This window comes from Martes martes (assembly GCF_963455335.1).
Source record: "Martes martes genome assembly, chromosome: 11".
In the NCBI taxonomy this organism is placed as follows: Eukaryota; Metazoa; Chordata; class Mammalia; order Carnivora; family Mustelidae; genus Martes; species Martes martes.
In genome coordinates, this window is record NC_137899.1 from 63,771,360 (window position 1) to 63,784,445 (window position 13,086).

The 13,086-nt window shown below is 41.0% G+C and overlaps 1 protein-coding gene across 4 annotated transcripts in view; it reads right to left on the reverse strand.

Annotated features, from left to right (window-relative positions):
- PDE1C (phosphodiesterase 1C) overlaps positions 1–13,086 on the reverse strand; it is a gene marked incomplete at its 3' end in the record, with an annotated part of 305,371 nt that overhangs the window by 59,151 nt on the left and 233,134 nt on the right. For all 4 annotated transcript variants that reach the window (XM_080819137.1, XM_080819135.1, XM_080819136.1 and 1 more), the window contains 3 exons: positions 8,983–9,064; positions 5,275–5,395; positions 4,205–4,380 (listed from right to left, as the gene is read on the reverse strand). In XM_080819137.1, coding sequence (XP_080675263.1) covers positions 4,205–4,380; positions 5,275–5,395; positions 8,983–9,064 — 379 coding nt within the window. The remainder of the gene's footprint in view (positions 1–4,204; positions 4,381–5,274; positions 5,396–8,982; positions 9,065–13,086) is intronic.

Genomic DNA, 13,086 nt, shown 5'->3' on the forward strand with positions numbered 1-13,086 from the left:
GAGCTGGGAGCCTGATATGGGGCTTGATCCCAGGACCTAGAGATCATGATCTGAGCCCAAGACAAACCTTAACCATCTAAGCCACCCCCCAAATAGGATATATTTAAAAAGACCATTTACAAAGCTAGCTAATGGGTAGGGGGAAGGGCAAAATAGATAAAGGAGATTAAAAAGGTACAAACTTCCAGTTACAAAATAAATAAATCATGGAGATAAAAACTACAGCATAGGTAATATACTCAATAATACTATAAGAATGTTGTTAAGTTGACAGATGGTGACCATACTTATCAAAAAAGAACATAATTAAAAGGCATATGACAAAAAATTAAAAGGCATATGACAAACTAGATATGACAGAAACTGCCAAGATATTTTGTCAATTGAAGAATTGCCATCCTTTATATGTAAAGAGTTATTATGAATCAATAATAAAAATATATGTGGTCCATATACACTGTGGAGTATTATGCCTCCATCAGAAAGGATGAATACCCAACTTTTGTAACAACACGGATGGGACTGGAAGAGATTATGCTGAGTGAAATAAGTCAAGCAGAGAGAGTCAATTATCATATGGTTTCACTTATTTGTGGACCATAACAAATAACATGGAGGACATGGGGAGATGGAGAGGAGAAGGGAGTTGAGGGAAATTGGAAGGGGAGGTGAACCATGAGAGACTATGGACTCTGAAAAACAACCTGAGGGTTTTGAAGGGGCGGTGGGGGAGGGGGGGGTTGGGGGAACCAGGTGGTGGGTATTAGGGAGGGCACGTATTGCATGGAACACTGGGTGTGGTGCAAAAACAATGAATACTATTACGCTGAAAATAAAAAAATAAAATAAAATAAAATAAAAATAAATAAATAAATAAATAAGATATTAAAAAATAATAATAGTAAAAATATAAACATCCTAATGAGAAAAATGAAGGGGGAATACTTCCCACTTCTATTGGAAATAACTTCCACTTCTTTTGGAAGACATTAGTTAAAAAAAAAAAGAAGAAGAAGAAACTTTTCAGAGAGAAATTTGATAATACATATCAAGAGCTTTATAGTTTTTCATTTACTTTGACAGAGGAATTCCACATCTAGAAATTTATCCTAGTAAGTAATCAGAGGCAGGTTCAAAGACTTTTGAACTTGTATGTTTATAACTATGTTATAAATAATAATGAAGAACTGACAACCAAAATGTGCAGAAATAGAGGAGTGTTACATAAAATGCAGCCATTTACATCATACTTTCTGAGAATATTCAGTATCAAGATAAAATGCTTAAAATAGAAATAGTAAAAAATATATAAAATTTTACTTATATAAATATATATATGCATGACAAATAAAATTAAAAAGAATCATATCCGAATTTCACCAATATCTGGCTGAAGAGGTTAGGAGTGATTTTTAATTTTTTCTTTACACATATATTTGTATTTCAGCATTGTAACCTAAACACATATTTTTACACCAGAAAAAAATGTTTATAAAGTATTAAATACTGAAAAAAATTGATCAATATTGATCAGACTTACAAATTATTATGCCTACGTATCTTTGGGAATAATAATTTTCAGCCCTGAGAGCTGTTAAGAAATATTGATTTAATCATTTCTAACAACTATGGGTTCCGGTCTAGCAAGCTTTGTCTAACAGGTTGGATAATAAAACTCAGACTTTAGATCCCATTCTAATCAATTTAATCACAAGATATGTTCAGGTGCCCCATGCAGGTCAGACTTTCTTAAAATCATGGTTTTCTGATAGAAAAGAACAAGAGCAAAACAGCCTGGGATAATCAAGTACAAACTAACCACCAGTGGAAAGAAAGATGTAAATGGATCTCTCAGCACCAGTGAACTAGTCAATAGCATTCCTGGGAGGCTGAAAACGGTAAGATAGGGTATTAGATATAGGTTAGTATTTTTAGCACCATCTTCTTAACTCTGCATTCAAACCTCTAACTTTATTTTCCAGCTTTTTCAAAATCACCGCTATGAGTTATCAGGCACTAACCACATGCAGGCTCCATTCTCAGTGCTTTGCAAATCTATTTCCGTTCTTTGCATCAACTCTGTGATATCTATTATCATCCTCAGAAGATAATTTTCTCAAAGAATCTACATGAATCTGCCAAAGAGCCCAGTGCAAGTAGGGATTCAATTCTCCATTTCCCCGCTAACTGAAATTTGCTTTGATATTCAAACTATCTTCCCACGAAACATATATAACCCAGGCTTTGTGCCTCCATCCATCTCTTTTCTCCTTGTTTCCCATTTTAAAATCTAACACCTCCTGCAGGACTCAACCTCAGGCATCCTTGCAGTCCTGGCTACAAGATGCCTTCCCAAATACCCCAGGCAGATTTAGGGACAAGTCCCTTTATGCTTCCAAAATAGCTTAACCACATCACAATCAGCATACCTAAGATTTTGTAATTATTAGCATTTATTTACAACATTCTCAAAGGGCCAGTTTTCCCCTGGAAAAGAAGCCGGCTAAGGCTCCCCTTGGTGATCAGCTTCTGAAGGTAACTTAAGTAAGCCAGAGAACTGCAAACAAATTATTTTGAAGTACCTCTTTAGACTGTGTGTTGTCGGGAATTGGATTTTCGTATGTAATGAGTGTAATTGATTATAAGAGAGCACTTCTTTTGAGATGATGTAGTAGCCGCAATTGCTGCTTGCAAGCTCTGCCAACAGGGAGAATTTAAATGTTTCAAGCATCGGAATAGACTGGGAGAGGCTACATTTAAAATATGGAAGAGCTGTTGGCTCCGTAGCTCAGGGTCCAACATCTGTCCTGAAATTATAAGGGCCCAATTAAGCCTTAAAAGTGCCATAAATACAAACCCTTTTCCCCACCTGAAACGAGCAACCACTCGGACAGGATTTTGTGGACAAGCCACAGTGGCTGGCATTTGAACAACTGCAACAGTGGGGTGGGTCTCTTCTGTTCCACACTAGAAGCACCCCTGATGTATGAGGGGCCTCCAGAGCCAGAACATGTCCTGCCCGGCCTCTCCCACACTTCCTTCAACTTGCTGTGTGGGCCCTGGTGGATAAAAGTGTCAGGGTTGTGTTTGAGGATAAAATTCTCCTTTCTTGTAATGTGGGCCTTGGGCCCAGAGCCAATGGGTGCTGAAGACAAGCGCAAATCCTTGACTGAACTTCCATTCTCTCCTTGGAGGAAACTCTGTGGGAATGCCCCCTGCCCTCGGGAGACGGTGAGTTCTGAGGACCAGGATGTCTGTGCTTCATCTCCATAATCTTGGCACATAGGAGGCACTTGGTAGATGTTAACAAACACTGACTATTGTTGAAGTCTCACCTCCACAAATCCCACTGGGGTCAGCCCCCTCCCTGAGCTCCAAGAGCCATCTATGTTTTCGTCTCTCCCTAGAATCTAGTGCCATGGCATCGTACCCCTATGCTACGTACGTGTTCCTCCCTAGGCTACAGGCTGGGCATGTCGTACGTATGGAACTTGTAGTATGTGTTCGAGAAACATGAATGTGTGTATGAGCAAACGGATTTCAGCTGTCAAGAAGCACAAGGATTTCAGTCTTTTTTATCTATAGTACCAAGAGTCCTGACTTTTCTCATCTGAATTTTGATGTTGGCCTCAGTGAATTTTGCCTACAAACTACCTTCATCTCAGAAGATCAGTCTGAGGGGAGGAGCAAGACGGCAGAGGAGTAAGAGACCTAAATTTCGTCTGGTCTCAGAAGGTTCCTGAGTCACGACTGAAGATAAGTTGAGAACGTGAAAGGGGGATAAAAATGCTCGCCAGGATATTAAAGTTCCTTCTATCCCAATGGAACGTCAGAGGTGGCTATTGGCCAGGCTTTACTCAGATAAAGGAAGAAAGTAGGCCTCATCATTTTGTCACATGACACGAAATGAGAATGACAAGGTGGTCTCGCAGAAACCAAGAAATAACGCCCATCCACGGTAGGATCTTCACACCAACAAGAGGAATGTAGTCAGTTAGCACAAAGGTCATGCTGAAGTGGGGGCTTGCCTTATTCTATTGTGCACGGAGTGGTCCACACACTGGATCCTACCAGTCAAGCCATTTGAATCCAGATCCTGAGATCGTGCTTCCTTTGTAATTCCTATTAAATCAGGGGTGGCAATGCCTTGTTTTCTAAGTGGGTCTGGACTGATCCCCTGGAAGATCCCCCAGTAGCATGTTACCTTTGGGCACCTTGGCCCTCCATCTCTCCCGGTTGATGTGCACCACCTCAGTCCAAGTTGTCTTAAAACTCTTATAGTCAACGGGGATGACAGTACTGTTGATGGGGGCGCTTCCTTCCGAGCCAGTGCTCTTCACACCCGACCGCTTTGCATCCGCTGAACTGATGCTGTTCAAACTGGAGGACACAAAGTCACACCAAAGGGGAAAGTTAGTGTTTAAAAAAAATGTATGCCAAGGAGTGAGCCCAAGAAGGAGTGGTTAACACTCCTCAAGTTGTGTTGCGAAATTCCTGGGTCCTGAAATTTGCGATTTCTATTTTCCATATGTGACAAATAGGAAATTCTATATTTTCAGCAGGAAAAAAAAATCAAGGTTTCAGCCTCATGAGTCTCGCTTTTCCCTATATTTCTTCTCTGCTGATTGGTATCCTCTTATTCAATATGACTAGAGTTCTCTCACATGAATTTTCTGTCTTCAATTCTCTGAAATTAACCCGTTTGAAACTGGGCTTCTACTTGGTTCCCCACTGCATCTACCTGCTTTGACACTGACCACTTTTCCAAGTTACCCAGTCACTTGTACCTCTTTTTCTCCAGCTCCAGGCCCCTACCCCATACTGGAGTGCCTCTGACCCCAGGTTCTTTTTCCTTCCTCCACTTCCTTCTTCTCCTAAACCTAGAAATGAAAGTTTCATTTCTTGTAAGAATTCTGATCAGGGGTACTTTCTTTTTGCTGTATGGGGAGCAAGGACGGCCTGGGCCCAGAAGGTCAAAGAGCCGTGATGGGTGCTGCCATGAGCAAAAGCACCAAAAGAGAGAACAGGATAGAGGACCAGCACTGGAAACCCACCAGTCATGGTGTGAATCTTGGTCACTCCCTTCCAGGCCAGCCTGGAGAGCACAGACAGTCCAGCTTCCACTCCTCTGAGAAAAAGAAAGAGGCAGACATCCCCCTTACAAGAGAGAGAGGGCAAACATCATCATAAAATAGCCCCATCTCTCCCAAAGGAACAACTCTGTCCTCACAGATGGGCTGACCCCACCCCCATCCTTCAAGTTTTTCCACTGACCTTGAACGCCTCTGTCCTGTCCCTCCAGTTTGGGAGGTTTCATCAATTAAAGGGCTCACAATCTTCTCAGTCATGTCCGTGAGCACAGTGAAAGTGGGCTCCACAATGAAATCAATAAAACCTGAAGAGAGACAGCAACACCTTAGAGGAACTACATGTTAATTGGGCCTTCCCATATTTTCCTATGGAAACTGATGAATCTTAACTTTCTTTTAAAATTTATCCACATAGGACGCCTGGGTGGCTCAGTGGATTGAGCCTCTGCCTTAGGCTCAGGCCATGATCCCGGAGTCCTGGGATCAAGTCCCGCGTTGGGCTCCTTGCTCAGTGGGGAGCCTGCTTCTCTCTCTGCCTCTGCCTGCCACTCTGCCTGCTTGTGCTCTCTCTCTCTCTGACAAATAAATAAACAAAATCTTTAAAATCAAATAAAATAAAACAAAATAAAATTTATCCACAGAGGAACTCCAGATCAGATTAGGAGAGAGGAAGTTGGTCTTTATTCATTTAACATGTGCCTTGAATTGAATATCGTGAGTCAGTTCCATTTCTCCTACATAACTTTTCTATGACTTTCTAGTAGCTAGCTCAATCGAGTGATTAAGAAACACATATTCAACCCACCCCCTCCATCCAACAAATGCTGTGGTCGGTGCTGCCTGTGAGACAAAGATGTAGATCACAACCTGCCTACCCTCAAGGCGTTATAAGAGAGATTAACTGAGCACAAAAATGACCCCTAGAGTACATGGAAAAGGACAAAGGAGAAGCCCAAAGACAGCCCCTGGGAAGGTAAGGGAGGGAGGATATTTTCCTTCCCACTGAGAGGCCTATGAACAGCTTTATGGAGGTTGTGATGTTTGAGCTGAGCCCTAAGTCTCTTCACTCTAGGTGGAAGAGGTAGGATAAGCCAAGTGATGAGGATGGGAGAAAATGTGGGATGTGTCTGAGGAATGACTGGGGCTTAAGAATATTTTTGGAGTTGGAGAGAGAAAGTTTGGGAAGGCAGGTAGTCATCAGCTCAGGGAGGGAGGTTCCTAAGGGTCTGCCTAAGGAGTTGGGTGGGACCTAGATGTGTACTAGAAGCCCCTTGAGATGTTTGGAGAGAATCACAGTTAGATTTTTTTCATTATTCTTTGGGAAAGTTAATCAGGCAAGACAGACATGAAGGGAGAGAGCAGAAGAGGCTGAAGCTGGGAAAATCATTTTAGAAGCTGTTGCAACAGCTTGAAGGAAAGGTAAGGAAGGCGGTATCTAGTGCTAGTGAAAGACGGGGGTGTCACGGAGGCACAGGTGCAAGCACAGCGGGGCGGGGGTGCTGCTTCTAAGTGGGAATTGTCAGAGACCTCCCGCAGCAAAGTAGAGAACTGAGGGATGATGGGGAAACTGTGGCCAGGGTAAAGGACAATGGACTCAGTCTTAGATCTGCTGACTCTGATGTGCCAGGGACATATCCAGATGAGAGAGGGCAAGCAGAACCGGAAGAATGAGGACTGGAAACTGGGAGAGGGGTCAGATCTGGATCTGGAACTGGAACTTGGAGATATTGCCATGTTGGGGAGATAACTGATGTTAGGTTAGAGTCACTGTCTCAATGGCCCAAAAATGCCTGGGTATTCTGTGACACAGTAGTAGAAAATTTATGATCTGAAATTACTGGTGGTGGTTCATTACACAGCCACATGGAAGTTGGAAGGAAATGAAATACCAATCAAAGGAAATATGGTGTTTTGTACAAATGCTATTTGGTTTTCATGACTGAGGTGGGGGTGATCCTGGCATTTAATGCCCAACAATGAAGGATGCTAAAAGTCCTACAATGTAATTGGCAAAAAAAGCATTGTCCCAAATACCCATAGTATCCTGATAAGGAAACACTGATGGCCAACTTTGTATGACAGTTAGTTGCAGTCTAATTTTATAAATTTGGCTTAAGCTGAAACTGAAGTGTTTCATGACACTGTTTTCACCTTTTTGTTTTCGTTCAAGTTAAAATCAACAGGTCCAAACCAGAACTAAATTACCAGCTTCCCCTCCATCCCTTATAATGGGACCATAGTCCAACCACTTAATCTGGATTGCTGCCTTCACCTTAGTTTTGCATCCAGCTGAATCCTTAATACATTACATGCCACTCCTCTCCTGGAAAGTCTCTGTCCTCCCTCCATCCTATCACCCATCATTGTTTCCTTATAATCCTGTAGAAGGCACCCAGCTGATTTCCTTACCTCTAGTCTAACTCAGAACCCTCCTAGCTACTGATAGAAAATTTTTCTAAAACTGCGGTTAACAAACTTTCTGTAAAGGACCAGGCAGTGAATATTTTAGGTTCTGTGGGCCAAATCTATGACAACTCCTTAACTCTCTCACTGTAGTGTAAAAGTAGCCACAGACAATGTGCAAATGAATGAGCTTAGCTGTGTTATAATAAAACCATTTATAGGATCAAGTGGTAGGCCAGATTTAGTCCCCAGGCTACAGTTTGCAGACTCTTATTCTAAAGCATCGATTTATATATTTTTAAATCTTATTTAAAATTCTTAGATATGCCCTGATTTTCTCTCCAGACATGTCGCTCACTTCTTCCTATTCTCTGCCCACTACTCCAGCCGTATGGAGCTGTTTGTAATGCCCTGACCATACTAGACTGTTTTAAATTTCCCTGCTCAGTATACGCTAATCCCTTACCTGGAATGCCCTTCCACTCACCCATTACTCTAACCAACAACACCATCTAACTAGATAACTACCTACTTATTTCTTAAGCCCCAACTCAAATATTACCCTTCAACAAGTCTTTCTGCCTCCAACGGTCCACACACTCTGTTGCGTACCCAAGTGTGCTATGTACAAAACTCTACCTTAGCACTGTAACACTCACACAGCTTCTGTTTTCCTAACGTCCTACCTACCACCCAACACTGGTTCAATGTCTTTGGGAGCAGATACCATATATAATTTGTATTTTTTTTATAACATCTGTTTTAGTGCCCATTAGCACCTGGCAACTCAGAGAAACTCAATATATTATTATGAAAAAAAAGGAATGAGTACTCAAAATATAAGTAGGAAAAAATCAGTAAATCTTTGAAATTCTTTTTTAAGTGATTTCAGACTCTTCCAAGTGAAGAGCACTGCTGATAGTTAATTTATGTGTGATACTGGTACCCTCTCTCATATCTGAGAATTTTTGTAATGCACACATATTATGGTTATCAGCACTATAAAATTATCTTCACCAAAAAAAGGTGCTAAAACATTTCTAAAAAGAAGGAAACATTTAAAATGAACCATTCCTAGAAGCAGGGTCATCCAGGAAATGGGACTGTCTGGAAACAAGGCCACAGGAAGCATCATTGAGGAGCAAAGCCAGGGAGACTTCCGGTATTGCATGCAGAATGGAGAGGCTGAAATAGAATGGGCTTCTTGCCACTGATTCCTGTCAGTGCCCTGGACAGTTGGGGCCCCTTTTGCTCTTAGTGGGGAGTAACAGAGACAGCAGAGCATCACTGTCTAATCTTCCCACAAACCAGCCACATTCCAGGGAGCAGGATGGGGAGAGCAGCTCCATCAACCCAACCAGCCAGAGCCATGAGCACAGCACAACAGAATGGAGCTAGGTTCCCAGCCAAAGAACCACTGGGAGCATCTGAGCTTACTTCTAGGCACCCTCTGTTTTTTCTTTCCATCCAAAGGGCTGTCAACACATACCCACTTGCGACTGAGCAACCATCGTTGACTTTCGATCACACAGAGGAGAAAAAGGCAGCCCCAGCTCTGCTTCTCTGTCACCCTAGAAAAACAGGAGGTCATAGTAAATTCAGATCAGTAGGCGAAGCTGCCCAGATTTTATTTAGCAACTTCAACTGCCACAAAGGCCACTGGTCTTTATTATAATTATTACAAATACATTATGTAAGAAGTCCTTTTGGGGCCTGCTCCTTTGTATAAAAGACACCAAGAAGCTGAAGCCCTCTGGGGTCCAATCATTCCATCCAACTGCAAAGGCACATGGTGTCGTATAGGAAGCCTCATCAGGCAGCAAAATGTCCCCCGAGGAAAATAAGAAAAGCCATTGTGTCCTGTGGCCTAGAGCCAACACTGCAGTCAGAATTCTATGTGTTCTCCAGTTGTCATGTCAGTCTGCAGCCTTTCTTGAGCCAGTGAAGCTCCCCAAGTTGTGGGCAGTGGCCAAGAAACAAATTCAAACTGGACTGATTTGGACTTATTCCCCCAGTGCTGCTACCTAATGCTACACATAACCAGGGTAAGTGCTTCCAGGGTCTTGAGCACAGGGCTTGGTCCGTAATGGAATGTGGACCAAAAAAGAGAGTAAATGATGGCTTCTGTTTCTCAAGCTAGACAATAATAATTCTCTGGTCAATATATTCTCAAGCTCACTGAGAAACACCACTATAACAAGTTAAGTATTATGAAAGTCTAAATAATGAGGGAGATGGTTTTTGAAAACCTGGACGAAAAGCTCCATACTTTAGTCATACGGTTAGAGGAAAGGGAGAATATGGCACACTTCTTGCAGTAGTGAAGTTGTGATGATTCATTTTACTAGGACAGAATCTGCTCAGGTTAATGGCTACCGTCCTCAGCTTGAATCTGGCCTTTCTCCTTCTACCTGTGTGATCACGGCAAGTTTATTTTCCCTCTCTACATTTCAGTTTTATGTTCTATAAAGTATGGATAATAACCCTTATCATATCAGGTTATGATGAGGATTAAATGAGAAATACATATAAATAATTAAAAGAACTATTATTGTTTCTCTAATATTAGGTATCTTAGGTATCTCTAATATTGATGTCAAGAGTTGAGAAACATTTAGCCAATTTGTTATACCAAATACACTCTGATTATAATACATATTACCAATAAATTAATAGTACATAAAAACTAATAACAACAAAAACTAGACCAGGTTCAAAAACTAAATACTTTTTCTTTCTAAGGCATGCTATCAAAGAGAAAAGACACGGGCACACACACACACACACACACACACACACAGAACATCTACTAAAAGGAAGGAAAAGGAATGGGCGTCTGAGGAAGCTGAATGGTGGGGTCACAATAGGTGTTGGGGACATCCAAGGGCCTCAGGAACAGTCCTGAAGTGGCTCAGTTCCTTCTGCACATTCCTGTTCCCATGGGACACGATGGCTCCTCCATTTCTGAGTACACCCTGCTGAAGACTGTATTATCTCTCAAGTGGCAGGATAAAAATAATTTACTCCTGAGCTATTTCTACTTGGGCAGGATGAAGAGAAGGAAGAGTATTTATAACATAAACTGTTGATGGTTTAGCAGGACAGCTCAGCTAAAGCAAATAAAACCCACTCTTATTCCCTATGAAGCAGGGATATAAGTTGGTTTTGGGATAGATTTTTATGGGGGTGATCAAGAAGAAGAGGTGGTGAACACTAACCACTTGGCTATGAAGGTGTATGCGTTAATTTGGATTGTATTAGTGGAAAAGTACAAGCTATTAAATAACTTCTTATCCCATGGACTTGTCCATACCACATTTCCACATCACTTACATCTTTTGGATTTAATTGAGCTATTAAATGCCTATTTTAAAATAGTAGTCATAGAATTTCCTTTGGAGAATGGATACATTTTTGAATTGGAAAAATGTGCAGAAAGTAATATGGAAGGATGTACTTCTACAGGTGAATTCAACTTGATTGAAACAATATTTTATGACTCTATAACTACTGGCCTGTGTGGAATTATTCATACCCTTTCCTTTTACCGAAGATGTCAATATTTTTTAAAAGGGCAAAAGTCTCAGCACAATGGATTTTTTTTTTTTTTTTTTACTAACTCATATTTTTCTTCCAGGACAATACAGAAAAATAAGTAACTATTATTCCTACCATAGGAGTTAAGACTAATAAAGTCACATAGTCAATCTGTAAAAGGAGCACAATGCATTTTGTTGAATCAAAGAAGAGATGAATTTGATTAGAAACACTCAAGTTCTTCGTCTACACAGACATTTATTACAGGCAAGCTGGGGCAGCAGTCAGGCAGTTGGCTGTTCATAAGGCCTCCCCCTTTTCCTTCTGTATTTCTGTCCACACAGCTATACTATATTTCCCAGGATCTCTGCCAGTTAGTGCTATATAATAAAATGAGAGGAGATGGGGGTCGTACCTCCACCAAACTTCTGGCATATAAAATCTCCTATGCCTACTTCTCCATGTTCTTCCCTTTTCTGGGGGCTTGACATAGACAAGCAACATGGAAGCCATGTAGAGTCTGGGTCTAAAATCACTGCTGATTGTAAACTATCTGCCAGTCAAGAAACACTTGTCCTGTGCTTCACATGAGTGGGTAATAAACTTCCATTTGATGTGTGTCATTATTCACTTTGGGGTTTCTTATAGAAGCTATATGTAAGAAATAAGCCAATCAAGAAAAACAAAGATTATTTCCATATTATAAGTTCACAGGGCAGGTGACATCTCAAGTGAGTATTCTCAGGTAGTGTGAAGAAAAAGTATCTGTTTGGAGAGGGTAACAAAATCATCACAGAAAAAAAAAGAATCACAGCAATGTACACTCTTTCTTCCCAGGGGAAGAAGTTACAAGTAGGAGGTATAAGAAAAATCATTGTGATTTTGGGTTTAAGATAATATAGTGAAGACATCTGCGTCTTTTCTTCTCAGAAATTATCCTCTCAAAACAGGAGAGCAAGAAACAGAAACACAAATGCTAGGAAAAATCTGTAATTTCAAATCGAACTAGATGAGGAACGGCTGCAAATGTTGTGAATATCGGAGAGGGGTGAGATAGACCCCAGAGAAGAGGCCTAGGGCTCCAGATCTCGGGTAAAACTTGAAGAGCTAGTTCTCCTGGTTCTTTCTGGTGTGAGGAGCAACCCTGGGCCTCTACTTAGTCCCTAGGAATAGTAGAAAGGAGACACTGGATGAGGAAACACATAGGCATGGCAAAAGGATGATGGATGGCAGAGTCTGAATTATGAGCAGCCCTCACAATTGTTGCCTACTGCTGTCTGGGAAGAAGTAAAGATTAACACACACACACACACACACAACGCAAAAGCCTCATAACAAACCATGAAGAGCAGTTTAGAATATTGCTCCTCTGGTTTCTTCCTGGCATAATACCTCCTGTCAAATAGTTGAAAAATATGCACTTCATTCAACAATAGTAAATAATAATAATTTTTAAAATGAAGGAGGAGGAGGAAAGGAGAAGGATGAGGAGGAGGAAGAGGCAGCACTAACATCACTGCCAACAAAAAAACCTGTGAAAATATATTTCAAATGAAGAAAAAAAAGGGAATAAAGGAAGAAACAAACAAACAAATGACAACAACAAAAAACCAGATAGGAAACAACAGAAAAACAGTGCCACCAAGTGATGACCAAACATGTTGTCATGAATAGAAAGAAATGCCTGAAATTATCAAGAACAAGGGCTCAGGGAAACAGGAGCTAGCAGAGCTCAGGAAAGATATGGAAGAGAAAAATTAGAACCATTGCATAAAAGAAGACTGCACTGGCAGCAGCACAAACAAGAGCTGTTCTTGATGAAAACACATTAAGGGTATGGAGGTCAGGAATGTAAAAAGCAGGCCAAACAAAGACCACTGATCAAAGAGTTAAAGAAGGCTTAAAGGAAAATATACACATGGATGAGAAACAAAAGAGACTCGACATATGAATAACTGTTTTTCCTAAAGAAGAGAACTTTAACAAATGGAAAACGGAAATGCATTCACAGATTGAAATTCAATGTAACTTTAATCTACAGAAGAAAGAACATGCC